This window comes from Pseudophryne corroboree, chromosome 1, assembly GCF_028390025.1.
Source record: "Pseudophryne corroboree isolate aPseCor3 chromosome 1, aPseCor3.hap2, whole genome shotgun sequence".
Lineage (NCBI taxonomy): Eukaryota > Metazoa > Chordata > Amphibia > Anura > Myobatrachidae > Pseudophryne > Pseudophryne corroboree.
Window position 1 is genome coordinate 505,664,199 of NC_086444.1, and position 13,924 is coordinate 505,678,122.

Here is a 13,924-nt window from a genome sequence, read left to right on the forward strand (position 1 = left end):
CTTTCGGAGCATACACTGGAGGGGGAGGGGGGGGGCAACATAGGTAAAATAAAGCCAGTTTATGAAAGGGTATCCAAATTGCCTCTTTTTCCTGCCAGTATACATACGGACTGTCTGACATGCCTACTTGGATGCTGTCACTCATACAATCCTCTACCATTCTTTCAATGGTGACAGAATCTTATGCAGTGGCAGTAGACATGTCAGTAATCGTTGGCAGGTCCTTCAGTCCGGACCAGATGTCAGCACTTGCTCCTGACTGCCCTGCATCACCGCCAGCGGGTGGGCTAGGAAATCTTATCCTTTTCCTCGCAGCCCCAGTTGCGGGAAAAAATGAAGGAGGATATGTTGACGGGTCACGTTCCGCTTGAGTTGACAATTTTCTGACCAGCAGGTCATTAAACCTCTGCAGACTTGTGTCTGCCGGAAAAGAGAGATACAAAGTAGGCTTTAACCTAGGATCGAGCACGGTGGCCAAAATGTAGTGCTCTGATTTCACCCTTGAATCCTGGCAAAGCGAATGAAGGGCTCCATCCACAAGTCACACATACTTTGCGGAATCACTCCGTATTAGCTCCTCCTTCAATTTCTCCAGCTGCTTCTGCAAAAGCCTGATGAGGGGAATGACCTGACTCAAGCTGGCAGTGTCTGAACTGACTTCACGTGTGGCAAGTTCAAAGGGTTGGAGAACCTTGCACAATACGGAAATCCTTCTCCACTGTGCTTGAGTCAGGAGCATTGCCTTTATCGTAGGTGGATGTATAGGCTTGAATGGCCTTTTGCTGCTCCTCCATCCTCTGAAGCATATAGAGTGTTCAATTCCACCTCATTACCACCTCTTGCTTCAGGTGATGGCAGAACAGGTTCTGGAGTGTTTTCTGGCGCTCCAGTCTTCAGCACACGGTGGCTGAATTTCGAAAGTGGCCCGCAATTTTTCGGGCCACCGACAGCATCTCCTGCATGCCCCTGTTATTTTTCAAAAAAATCTGCACTACCAAATTAATTGTATGTGCAAAACATGGGACATGCTGGAATTTGCCCAGATGTTATGCACGCACAATATTGGTGGCGTTGTCCGATATCACAAATCCTGTTACTGGTGACGCTGCTGTTGTTGCTGCGAGAGGCAATACATCTACCCAGTGGGCTGTCACAGTCATATAGTCCTTAGTCTGCCCTGTTCCACTTGTCCACATGTCCATGGTTAAGTGTACAGTAGGTACAGCTGCATTTTTCAAGACACTGAGGTGGTCATTCCGAGTTGATCGCTCGCTAGCAGTTTTTAGCAGCCGTGCAAACGCTATGCCGCCGCCCACTGGGGAGTGTATTTTAGCTTAGCAGAAGTGCGAACGCTTGTGCAGCAGAGCGCCTGCAAAATCTTTTTGTGCAAAACAAGACCAGCCCTGTATTTACTCTTCGTGTGCGTTGATTCTAACATTGGAGGGTTGGCTGTTGATGTCACACACCCGCCCAGCGTTCGCCCAGCCACGCCTGCATTTTCACTGGCCCGCGTGCATTTTCATTTTTCCAAACACTCCCTGAAAAGGGTCAGTTGCCACCCAGAAACGCCCACTTCATGTCAATCACTCTGCGGCCGTCAGTGCGACTTAAATCTTCGCTAGAGCCTGTGCAAAATCACATCGTTCGTTGTACCCGTACGTCATGCGTGTGCATTGCGGGGCATACGCATGCGCAGAAATGCCATTTTTTGCCCTGAACGCTGCGCTGCAAATATCGGCAATGAGCGATCAACTCAGAATGACCCCCTGAGGACACTTTTTATAACATCCCTGTACATTCTCGGTATCGCCTTCCTAGTGAAGTGGAACCTAGATGGGATTTGGTACCGGGGACACACTACCTCAAACAATTCCCTAAGTACCACTGAACTAATGGCGGATACAGGACGCATGTCTAACACCAACATAACTGTCAAGGCCTCAGTTATCCGCTTTGCAACAGGATGACTGCTGTCATATTTCATCTTCCTCACACAGGAATGTTGGACAGTCAATTGGGTATATTTACTAAGCTCCCGATTTTGACCGATTTGGTGTTTTTTCATCAAAGTGTCATCTCGGGAATTTACTAAACTCAACTCTCGGCAGTGATGAGGGCATTCGTATTTTTTTTTTAAGTCAAAGAAAAAAAATACGAATGAATACACCATCTGTCAAATACGGCTGTTATTTGATACAACTCGGTAATTTACTAAAAATTCTATTTCACAAACACTGCCGGCAATAGCCAAACACTGCCGTGAAAAAATACAAATCGTAAAAAAAAGCAGTTTTAAAATAGACCTGCTTTTTTTACCGTGTTCTGATAGGCATGCACGGATCCGTGAGATCCGTGCATGTTGATCAGTGGGAAGGGGTGTGAAAGGGTTAAATTTAAGAAAAAAAATGCGTGGGGTCCCCCCTCCTAAGCAAAACCAGCCTCGGGCTCTTTGAGCCAGTCCTGGTTGAAAAAATATGGGGAAAATATGGGGGGGGGAAATGACAGGGGTTCCCCCATATTTGATCAACCAGCACCAGGCTCCACTAGTCAGAGAGATAATGCCACAGCCGGGGGACACTTTTATATAGGTCCCTGCGTCCCTGGCATTAAATAACTAACTAGTCACCCCTGGCCGGGGTACCCCACCTCCAGCCACCCAAGGGCCAGGGGTGAAGCCCGAGGCTGTCCCCCCCATCCAAGGGCGGCAGATGGGGGGCTGATAGCCTTGTGAAAAAATAAGAATATTGTTTTTTGTAGCAGTACTACAAGTCCCAGCAAGCCTCCCCCGCAAGCTGGTACTTGGAGAACCACAAGTACCAGCATTCGGTGGACAAACGGGCCCGCTGGTACCTGTAGTACTACTACAAAAAAATACCCCAAAAAAAACAGGACACACACACCGTGACAGTTAAACTTTATTACATACATGCACACCTATATACATACACACATACTTACCTATGTTCACACGAGGCTCGGTCCACTTCTCCATGTAGACTCCACGGGGTACCTGTGAAAAAAATTATACTCACATAATCCAGTGTAGCAAGTGTCCTCTTTATAATCCACGTACTTGGCAAAAAAACAAACCGGAAACGCGAACCACGCACTGAAAGCGGTCCCATGTTTACACATGGGACCCCTTTCCCCGACTGCAAGGACCCCCCCTGACTCCTGTCAAACAGGGTCCCTTCTGCCAATCAGGGAGCGCCACATCGTGGCACTCTCCTGATTGGCTCTGCACTCCTGTACTGTCAGTGAGGCTGCGCACTGAGATACAATATAGCGCATAGGCGCTCCATTGTATCCAATGGTGGGAACTTTGCGGTCAGCGGTTGACCGCGAGTAACCTCAACGCAGGCGTGGCCGGACCGCTGGGGGGGTGGGCCGCTGCGGCCAGCGGGAGCGACGAGCAACTCCCGGCCAGCCGCAGGAGCTGCGCTGACCGGGAGTTACTCATCAAATACAAAAGCATCGCCTCTGTGTGATGCTTTTGTATTTGTGCGGGGGGGCCGGCACTGACATGCGGGGCGGACTAGCCCTGTGCTGGGCGTCCCCACGCATGTCAGGGAAGATGATCGTAGCTGTGCTAAATTTAGCACAGCCACGATCAACTCAGAATGACCCCCATAGTTTGTACCTAGTATAAGTTTAAGTGTTTTCCCGATGTCTTGTAGCAAACCAGTTGCATATGCTGCAGGCACAGATGTGGCTCCAGTATGCTTGCAGGTAAATGTACACTTTTCCCAGGCATTTTTCTTTTAAATAATGTATAACTGATTTATGAGCAACCAATTCTGCATCAGGCACATTATAAAAAATGTAGTAAGAAGTCCCTGTTTGCTACTGAACAGTGCTGATTATTAAGATGGGAGCAATAGCATGGTAGGGATGTAGCTATGTAACTGACGGCAAGTAGACTGACGGTCACAATACCTCCACCTACATCCTGACCCCTGTAAATCCCGACTGCAAGAAACTATTCCCACTCGTGGGTGTCCACGACACTCATAGTTGCTCTGCCACCCCTAACCCCCCACCCCGACGGCATGCTGCGGCCGGGATCCTGGCGTCGGGATGCTGAACGCCAGGATCCCAGCCGCCGGTAATGCCTAACCAACCCGGTACCCCAACAGAAACAAAATGCAACAATGGTAACAAGCAGTTGTATCGATAGCCAATGCAAAAGCAGGAAAGTCTCAGTTTAGCAGCAATACTTGCAATAAGCTCCTACGTCTTCTACTTCTGTTCCCAGTGAGAAGGATAGTGAAATATAAATCTTCTGGCACAGAACAGAAATGGAAATGACAGCAATGGTAAATCTATCTTTCACTAAAGAAATGCTGTGCATTTGGATCTACAGGGAAATGACAGCCACTGGAATCACTCACCAGCTTTCCAATACAGCAATCTTCAGAGCTCCAAAAAATAGGATTTTAATTACCTACCGGTAAGTCCTTTTCTCGTAGTCCATAGAGGATGTTTGGGTCCATTTTAGTACCATGGGGTATAGACGGTTTCTCAGGAGCCTTCGGCACTTTAAGACTTTTCAACAGTGTGAACTGGCTCCTCCCTCTATGCCCCTCCTCCAGACCTCAGTATAGGAACTGTGCCCGAGGAGACGGACATCTTTGAGAGAAGAATTTACAGTAATCTAGTGGCGAGATTCACACCAGCTCACACCATACAAAAAACATGCTGTCTAATATGGCCTTTAACATAACCCATGCTAAAGTGCATGCATAACACAACAGCAACCGCTGTGAACTTCTTAACACATGAGAACCTGTGTAAAAAGATAAACGTAATTCTGCAGGAAAAAATTAGCACTGGGCGGGCGCCCAGCATCCTCTACGGACTACGAGAAAAGGATTTACCGGTAGATAATTAAAATCCTATTTTCTCTTACGTCCTAGAGGATGCTGGGGTCCATTTTAGTACCATGGGGATGTACCAAAGCTCCCAGTACGGGCGGGAAAGTGCTAATGTTCCTGCAGAACTGACTGACCAAATTGAAGGTCGTCAGCAGCCAAGGTGTCAAACTTGTAAAACTTAGCAAACGTTTTTGCACCTGACCAAGTAGCAGCTCGGCAGATTTGCAATGCCAAGACACCCCGGGCAGCCGCCCAGGACGAACCCACTTTCCTGGTAGAGTGGGCTTTTACTGAAGTCAGTAACGGCAATCCAGCCGTGGAATGAGCTTTCTGAATGGTACCTTTGATCCAGCGCGCAATAGTCTGCTTAGAAGCAGGACCCCCAATCCTGTTGGGGTCATAGAGGACAAACAAAGTCTATTTTCCTTATCCGAGCCGTTCTTGCAACATAGGTCCTCAACGCTCTGATGACATCCAAGGACTTTGAAATGGCTGAGGTGTCAGAAGCCACTGGCACCACCACAGGTTGATTGATATGGAAAGAAGACACAACCTTCGGAAGAAAGTGCTGACGTGTTCTCAGTTCAGCCCTATCTTCATGAAAAATCAAATAAGGACTCTTGTGTGACAGAGCTCCTAATTCAAACACTCGTCTGCCTGAATCCAAGGCCAACAGCATGACCACTTTCCAAGTGAGAAACTTCAACTCCACCTCTTGCAGAGGCTCAAACTAGTCCGATTTAAGGAACTGCAACACCACATTAAGATCCCATGGCGCTGCAGAAGGCACAAAGGGAGGTTGGATGCACAGAACTCCCTTCACGAACATCTGAACCTCAGGAAGGGAGGCCAACTGCTTCTGAAAGAAAATGGACAAGGCCGAAATTTGGACCTTGATAGACCCTAATCTCAAGCCAGCATCCACACCCGCCTGTAGAAATAGGAGAAGACGTCCTAATTGAAACTACACCGCAGGAGACTTCTTGGATTCACACCAAGATACGTATTTCCTCCAAATACGATGGTAATGTTTGGACGTTACCCCTTTCCTGGCCAGAATAAGTGTGGAAATGACTTCATTGGGAATACCCTTACGGGCTAGGATCTGGCGCTCAACAGCCATGCCATTAAACGCAGCCACGGTAAGTCTTGATAAACTAACGGCCCCTGCTGAAGTAGGTCCTCTCGAAGAGGAAGGGGCTGATGATCTTCCAGTAATAATTCCTGAAGATCTGGATACCAAGCCCTCCTTGGCCAGTCTGGAGCAATAAGAATTGCTCGAACCCTTGTTCTTCTGATGATCTTGAGAACTTTTGGTATTAGTGGAAGTGGAGGGAACAGATACACCGACTGGAACACCCACTGGATCACCAGTGCATCTACTGCTATTGCTTGTGGGTCTCTCGACCTGGAACAATATTTCTGAAGCTTCTTGTTGAGACATGATGCCATCATATCTACTTGAGGAACACCCCAACGACTTGCTACTTCCGCAAAGACCTCTGGGTGGAGGCCACATTCTCCAGGATGGAGATAGTGTCTGCTGAGGAAGTCTGCTTCCCAGTGGTCCACTCCCAGAATGAAAATTGCCGACAGAGCTTTTGCATGTCTCTCTGCCCAGAGGAGAATTTTGTCACCTCTGCCATTGCCGCTTTGCTTTTTGTTCCACCTTGACGGTTTATGTAAGCTACTGCCGTTACATTGTCTGACTGGATCTGTACGGGACGACCTTGAAGAATGTGTGCCGCTTGATGAAGGCTGTTGTACACAGCTCTCAATTCCAGAATGTTTATGTGAAGGAGTACTTCTTGACTTGAGCATCTTCCTTGGAAGCTTTCCCCTTGCGTGACTGCTCCCCAACCTTGGAGACTTGCATCTGTGGTCACCAGGATCCAGGCATGAATTCCGAACCTGCATCCCTCCAGGAGGTGAGAACTTTGTAGCCACCAATGGAGCAAAATTCAGGCTTTTGTTGACAAGATTTTCCATTGATGCATGTGTAGATGCAATCCGGACCACTTGTCCAGTATGTCCGAATGGAACACCCTGGCATGGAATCGGCCATATTGTAGAGCCTCATAAGCTGCTACCATTTTCCCCAGCAGGCGAATGCACTGATGAATTGATACTCGTTCTGGTCTCAAAATTAGTTTGACCATGCTCTGGATCTCTTGAGCCTTCTCCACCGGTAGAAATACTCTCTGTACTTCGGTGTCCAGTATCATTCCCAGAAATTATAACCTTATCATCGGTTCCAATTGTGATTTTGGAAAGTTGATGATCCAACAATGGCGTTGAAGCATCGTCAGGGATAGTGCTATGTCCTGTACTAACTTCTCCCTGGAACTCGCTTTTATGAGGAGATCATCCAAGTATGGAATTATGTTGACTCCTTTCTTGCGAAGGAGAACCATCATCTCCGCCATCACCTTGGTGAATATTCTCAGAGCCGTGGAGAGCCCGGAATGGTAATGTTTGGAACTGGTAGTGGCAGTCTTGAATCGCAAACCTCAGGTATGCTTGATGCGGAGGAAAAATGGGTACATGCAAATAAGCATCTTTGATGTCCACCGACACCAGAAATTCTTTTTCCTCCAAGCTGGAGATCACCGCTCTCAGGTACTCCATCTTGTATTTGAACCTTTTCAAATAAAGATTCAGCTTTTTTAGGTTTAAAATCGGTCTGACCGAGCCATCCGGCTTCGGCACTACAAACAGGCCGGAATTAAATCCTTGGTTCTGTTGTTCAGTAGGAACCAATGAAATTACTTCATCTTGACGAAATTTCTGTATTGCGTTCAGCACTTTTGTTCTGTCCTGAACAGAAACTGGTAAGGATGATTTGAAAAATTGGCATGGGGGAAGGTCTTGAAATTACAACTTGTAACCTTGGGATACTATCTGTAATACCCAAGGATCCAGATCTGAGTGAACCCAGACCTGGCTGAAGAACAATAGATGCGCCCCCACCCGATCGCACTCCCGCAGGGGAGCCCCAGCGTCATGCTGTGGTTTTAGCAAAAGTAGCTGTTGACTTCTGCTCCTGCGAGCCTGATGGTGTTGTAGGTTTCCTACCTCTTCCTCGACCTCTTCCTGCGAAGAAGGGGGTACCCTTTGCCTTTTTGTACTTGTTGGGCCGAAAGGACTGCATAGTATGAGAATGATACACTTTTCTAGCCGGTGCAGCTGCTGACAGCAGAAATGCTGATTTGCCAGATGTAGTAGTTGATATCATGGCATCCAGCTTGTCTCCAAAGAGGGCCTCACTATTGTAGGGGAGCACCTCAATATTTCTTTTGAATTCTGCATCAGCATTCCATTGGCGTATCCAGAGTGCCCTGCGGGCTGAAATTGCCATAGCAGAGGATCTTGAACCCAGTAAACCAACATCCTTCATAGCCTCAACTAAGTAACCTGCAGAGTCTTTGATATGACCTAGAATTAGAAGCATATTATCGACAGTGTCAATATTAACAATCAAGTTGTCTGCCCATTTTTCCACTGCGTTACCTACCCACGCAGAAGCAATTGTGGGCCTGAGTAACGTACCCGTAGCTATATAGATAGACTTTAAAGTCATCTCTAACTTGCGGTCAGCAGGTGCTTTTAATGAAGCTGACCCCAGGGCAGGCAAAACAATTTTGTTCGACAGCCTAGAGACTGAGTTGTCTACCATTGGGGGTGACTCCCACTTACGCCTGTCCTCTTCAGGGAAAGGGTACGCTACACGCAACCTTCTAGGAATAGCAAACTTCTTTTCCGTATTAGACCAGGATTCTTCAAAGAATGCATTTAAGTCCTTGGACGGAGGAAAAGTCACCACCTGTTTTTTATTTAATTTAAAACAATCTTTTTCCTCAGGTGCAGGTGTTGTGTCAGTAAATTCTAACACCTCTTTTATAGTGACTATCATACATTGAATGCTTTGGCTAGTTTGGGGTCTACCCTTCTCAAATCCCCAGTGTTGGAATCTGTGTCAGTGTCCCTTTGCATAATCTGCGCCAGAGACCTTTTGGGAACTGGAGGGGTCCCAAGTGGATGACGTAGAGGGATCAGCAAACAGTGCATCCTCCACAGACTGTCTCCAATACTTGTCTGTTGTTCAGACTCAGAGAATTTCTTTGCCAGTTTAGACATATTACTCTGCAACTTTCTCACCCACACAGGCTCAGAAAACTCTTGTGCATCCAAAATGGGTTCCTCTGGGGAAGAGCATTCTCTAGACATGGTACACACTTGTACAGCCACACCACTCTCACACAGGGGAGCTATTGGGGACAGACCCACACTAATGTCTGTCAGAGGGACCCAGAGGGATTTGCCAGTCCACACCACGCGCCCTATATGTATTGCATACAATATACACAACCACAGCGCTGTCTTCCAATATTAAGTCCGCAGACGTAATGCAATATGTGCTCCCCTCCCCTTCTTTAACACCCTGGTACTTGTATCAGCGATGTGTGAGGAGAAGCAGCACTCTGGCGGTTCTGCATGAGAAAATGGCGCCCAATGAGTGTTACTGGTAAGTCTGAGGAGAAGCACCGCCCACCTGTAATGGCGCGATTCTACCTCAGTGATTAAAATATTTATACTGGCAGGGGTATGTACATCAGCAGCTCACATGTATGTACTGCTATGCCAGTGAGAGTAAGGATTTTGCCATGTCCCCCAGAGCGCCCCCCGCGCACTCTGCACCCTTGTGCTGAGAGACATGTTTCTGCGCAGCATCCCGTGCTGCGCTGGTACCTTTATGCCGCCATGATGACTGGAGGACCCCTCTCCGCAGGTCTCCGGTAAATACTCACCAGCCTTCTGACTTCTGGCTCTGTTAATGAGTGGCGGCAGTGCTGTGTGAGTGAGCTGCAGCCAGGCAAGGGCTGTGTTCAGTACCCTTCAGGAGCTAATGGTGTCCTGTCAGCGGAAGCAAAGCCATTGAACTAATTGAGAAGTTGGTTCCTACGTCCCCCCCTAAGTCCCACAAAGCAGGGAAGCTGTTGCCAGCAGGTTCCCTGTAAAATAAAAAACCTAACAAAGTCTCTTCCAGCAGAACTCTGTAGAGCTCCACTGGTGTGCATCCAGTCTCCCGGGCACATTTTCTAAACTGAGGTCTGGAGGAGGGGCATAGAGGGAGGAGCCAGTTCACACTGTTGAAAAGTCTTAAAGTGTCGAAGGCTCCTGCGGAACCGTCTATACCCCATGGTACTAAAATGGACCCCAGCATCCTCTAGGACGTAAGAGAAATAGTCACAGTATGTCCAGTGTATTAAATGTAATACTGCTTTCACATTGCTAAAGCGGTTCGCACCCAGGACTTGTACACGAGTCCTTCCCGAGTACGACCCGCTTGAGACCCCTTTCAGACTGGAGGCACCAACCTGGCAAATTGCCGGGTTGGTGACGTGCGCGGTGATGTGTGCGGAGACCGCACCTGGAGATCAGATTATCTCCAACTGCTGCCTGTCCCTCTAGTGACGCCTCTCCTTATAGTGACAACCCGGTCACACTGCACCTGACCCGGTAATAACCTGGGAATAACCCTGTTTTATTTCGGGTTGAAATACAGAGTCAGGCAACCCGGGAAATCGGAACATGCTCCTTTCACACCGCACATCGACTCGCGCCGACCCGTCAATATACCGGGTTATTTGTGCTGTGTGAAAGGGGTATAGTACACTATATACTGGAAAGACTTGTAGTTATTGTAAAATAAAGCAGGTCTAGGAGAGATTGTTGTAAAGGGATAGAAAACCAACACAACAATATTTATTGTGAATGGCCAGTAGCAGCATGCCAGAGAGAGTGTATCAGCAGGGCTGGAATAAGACATGTGGGGCTCCAAGACATCTAGTTAGGCCCTACCAATAGAATTGTTAATAAGACATGCTGGTGATGTTATTAAAATGTAAATTATGTAAATAGAAAAATGTACAATATGTAAATACTTCCAGCACAAAAAAGCACACTGTAGTGCTACCCATTCACAGTATACCACACAGAAACCCCAGCTCACGTATGCAAAATGCTGGCGATATACAGGAGCTATGTTTGGTGGGGGAGGGAGGTTTTGGGGCTTTTGAAAAAATCTACCACAATCTTTGATACACCTTAGTTGATGCAATTGTAAGCCCCAATGAGCCATATTTTGGTCACTACAAAAGCTGCAATCGCTCAACAGTGGAGAACTGCTGCTGTACCCAGTCTGCCAGCTATTGATAAGATTTAGAAACACTGTGGCTTTCAGACAGCGGACTGTAAATACTGTGCCTCAACTTCTTCCACTCTTGTGAAATGGTTCAGATGGAGTGAGTACAGAGAAGCACAGGGACACTTCTCCATGCATAATAGGACGATCGACCTAAGCATTCCAGATTCCCCTCAACATGACGCTTATTGAAGCAAGTAAGGTCATTAAAAGGAACCAACATGGATTTGTGAAGGACAGATCATGTCAGACCAACTTACTTGGCTTTTATGAAACAGTAAGTGCAAACCTGGATCAGGGTAAGGAGGTGGATATAATATTTTTAGACTTTGCCAAAGCTTTCGACACTGTACCACACATGCGTCTTATCTACAAGCTACAAGAAATAGGGCTAGGGAGCACAATATGCACTTGGGTCAGTAATTGGTTAGATACTAGGGAGCAGCGCGTTGTGGTCAATGGATCATTTTCAAATTGGACTAAAGTATTAAGTGGTGTGCCACAAGGGTATGTACTTGGACCACTTTTGTTCAACATTTCCATCAATTACCTAACAGTAAGTCTAGAGAGCATGGTATCAATTTTCGCAGACTATACAAAATTGTGTAAGATTATAAATACAGAGGGGGAGGCTGAGTCTCTTCAGAATGACTTAACTAAACTGGAAGCATGGGCAGCAAAATGGAGAATGAGATTCAACACAGACAAGTGCAAGGTAACAGGGCCGGTTCTAAGCCTTGTGGCGCCCCGGGCAAAATATGGGGGCGTGGCTTCAATTGGGGGCGTGGTCACGACGCTGCAAGAAAATAAATAAATAAAAAGAATACTTACCATCCCCGTTCCTGATCCAGACCCCCTCCGCCGGCGGCACCGCTCTTCTCCCCTCTCTCTTCTCTTCGATCTATGGGAGAGACGTTATTACGTCTCTCCCATAGAACAGCATAGACACTAGAGGTCAATTATGACCCCTAGTGTCTGTGCCACTATGCTGTGCGGTGCGCGATGACGTCGCGCATCGCACAGCAAAGGTCCTCTACACGAAGGGAAACTAGACCGTAGCGTCTAGTTTCCCTTCATGGAGAGGACCTTTGCTGTGCGGTGCGCGATGACGTCATCGCGCACCGCACAACTAAGGTCCTCTCAATGAAGGGAAACTAGACGCTACGCGTCTGGTTCCCTTCAAAGCGGGGGGGCACAGCAGGGCAGTGCGGGGGGCACAGTGGCGGATCTTGCCCTGGTGCGGCGTCCTCCGGATGGCGCCTGCGCCCTCCGGAAGGCGGTGCCCCGGGCAAAAGTACCGCTTGCCCGTGGCAAGAACCGCCACTGCAAGGTAATGCACTGTGGGGGCAAGACCAAAAATAACACCTACATACTAAATGGGGTAATATCAGGGGATTCTGTACTGGAAAAAGACTTAGGGGTTCACATAGATAACAAATTAAGCAGCAGTACCCAAAGTAGGAGTGCAGCAAAGAAGGCTAATAAGATATTAGCATGCATAAAATGGGGAATTGATGCAAGGGACAAGAGTATTATACTCCCATTATATAAATCACGAGTGAGGCCTCATCTTAAATACTGTGTGCAATTTTGGGCACCATATTACAAAAAGGATATCCTGGAGCTAGAAAAGGTTCAGAGGCGGGCGACCAAACTAATCAAGGGCATGGAGACGCTGGAATATGAGGAAAGGCTTGCAAGGCTAGGCATGTTTACATTGGAAAAGAGGAGACTAAGAGGGGACATGATCAACATCTACAAATATATAAGGGGTCAATACACAGAGCTTGGGAGGGACCTGTTTTCTATAAGATCAGCACAGAGGACACCTGGTCACTTGCTTAGGTTAGAGGAGAGGAGTTTCCGCACATTGAGGCAAAAAGGTTTTTTCACAGTAAGGACAATACGTGTTTGGAATTCCCTGCCTGAGAGAGTAGTAATGGCGGACTCAGTCAACACCTTTAAGAATGGGTTAGATAAATTCCTATTGGATAAAGATATTCAGGGTTATTCAGGGTTATGGTGCGTAGGCACGCATTATAGTTAATATAACTAGTCCTAACATAAAAATAACTAGTCCTATAATACAGTATGACTGCATAGGAGACTACAAATAGGTTGAACTCGATGGACAATTGACTTTTTTCAACCTTAGTTACTATGTTACTATGACCCTTGAGGGAGTACACTTTACCCTTGTGGGTTTAGGTATCATTGCTATACTGTATCTCATGTGTTCCGATATTAAACCAGGTATGAAAGTACAAGTTGTGTAACCCTTTTACAGTTTTTGCTTCCCTTTTATTACTTGCACTATATGTGAAATGTTCAGTAAAAAACATATTTTTAAAAAAAAAAGAAGAGTTAAATATTACAAAATAAACTAAAAAAAAGAGCAGTGAGACAAAAATAAATATCCTCTTTATCTTTTGTCTCTCATTCTCCCCTCACCCCTACTCATTCCCTCTCATTATTTCCTTCTCTCTTTTTTTACCAGGCTTATATGAATATTTGGAATAAATCTGCATTTGTTTTAACTTTTTGGACAAAATGTTTTGTCAGACCACCTGCTCATTTATGTTTGCACATCATTTTGTCAAATAGTTTCTCATCTGTACAACTAAGATAATAAAATGCATAAAATCTTAAATATTCTAAAACAAAACTTACGTTCTAATGACAACCATGAAGCTGTATGCAATGGTGCCAATTCCAACTAGCAAATAAGAAAGAGGTAGCCTAAACTGGAGCCATCCAATGGTCCTTTGACTGTTGTAATAACCATAGAAGAGGACAGAATATTGTGCAAATCCCTAAAACAAAAATACAACACCAGATGTCAGTG

The 13,924-nt window shown here is 46.6% G+C and overlaps 1 protein-coding gene across 1 annotated transcript in view; it reads right to left on the bottom strand.

The window, feature by feature from the left end:
- LOC134910365 (transmembrane channel-like protein 1) overlaps window positions 1-13,924 on the bottom strand; it is a 155,311-nt gene that overhangs the window by 106,968 nt on the left and 34,419 nt on the right. The window contains exon 9 of the mRNA XM_063918346.1: window positions 13,750-13,892. Coding sequence (XP_063774416.1) covers window positions 13,750-13,892 — 143 coding nt within the window. The remainder of the gene's footprint in view (window positions 1-13,749; window positions 13,893-13,924) is intronic.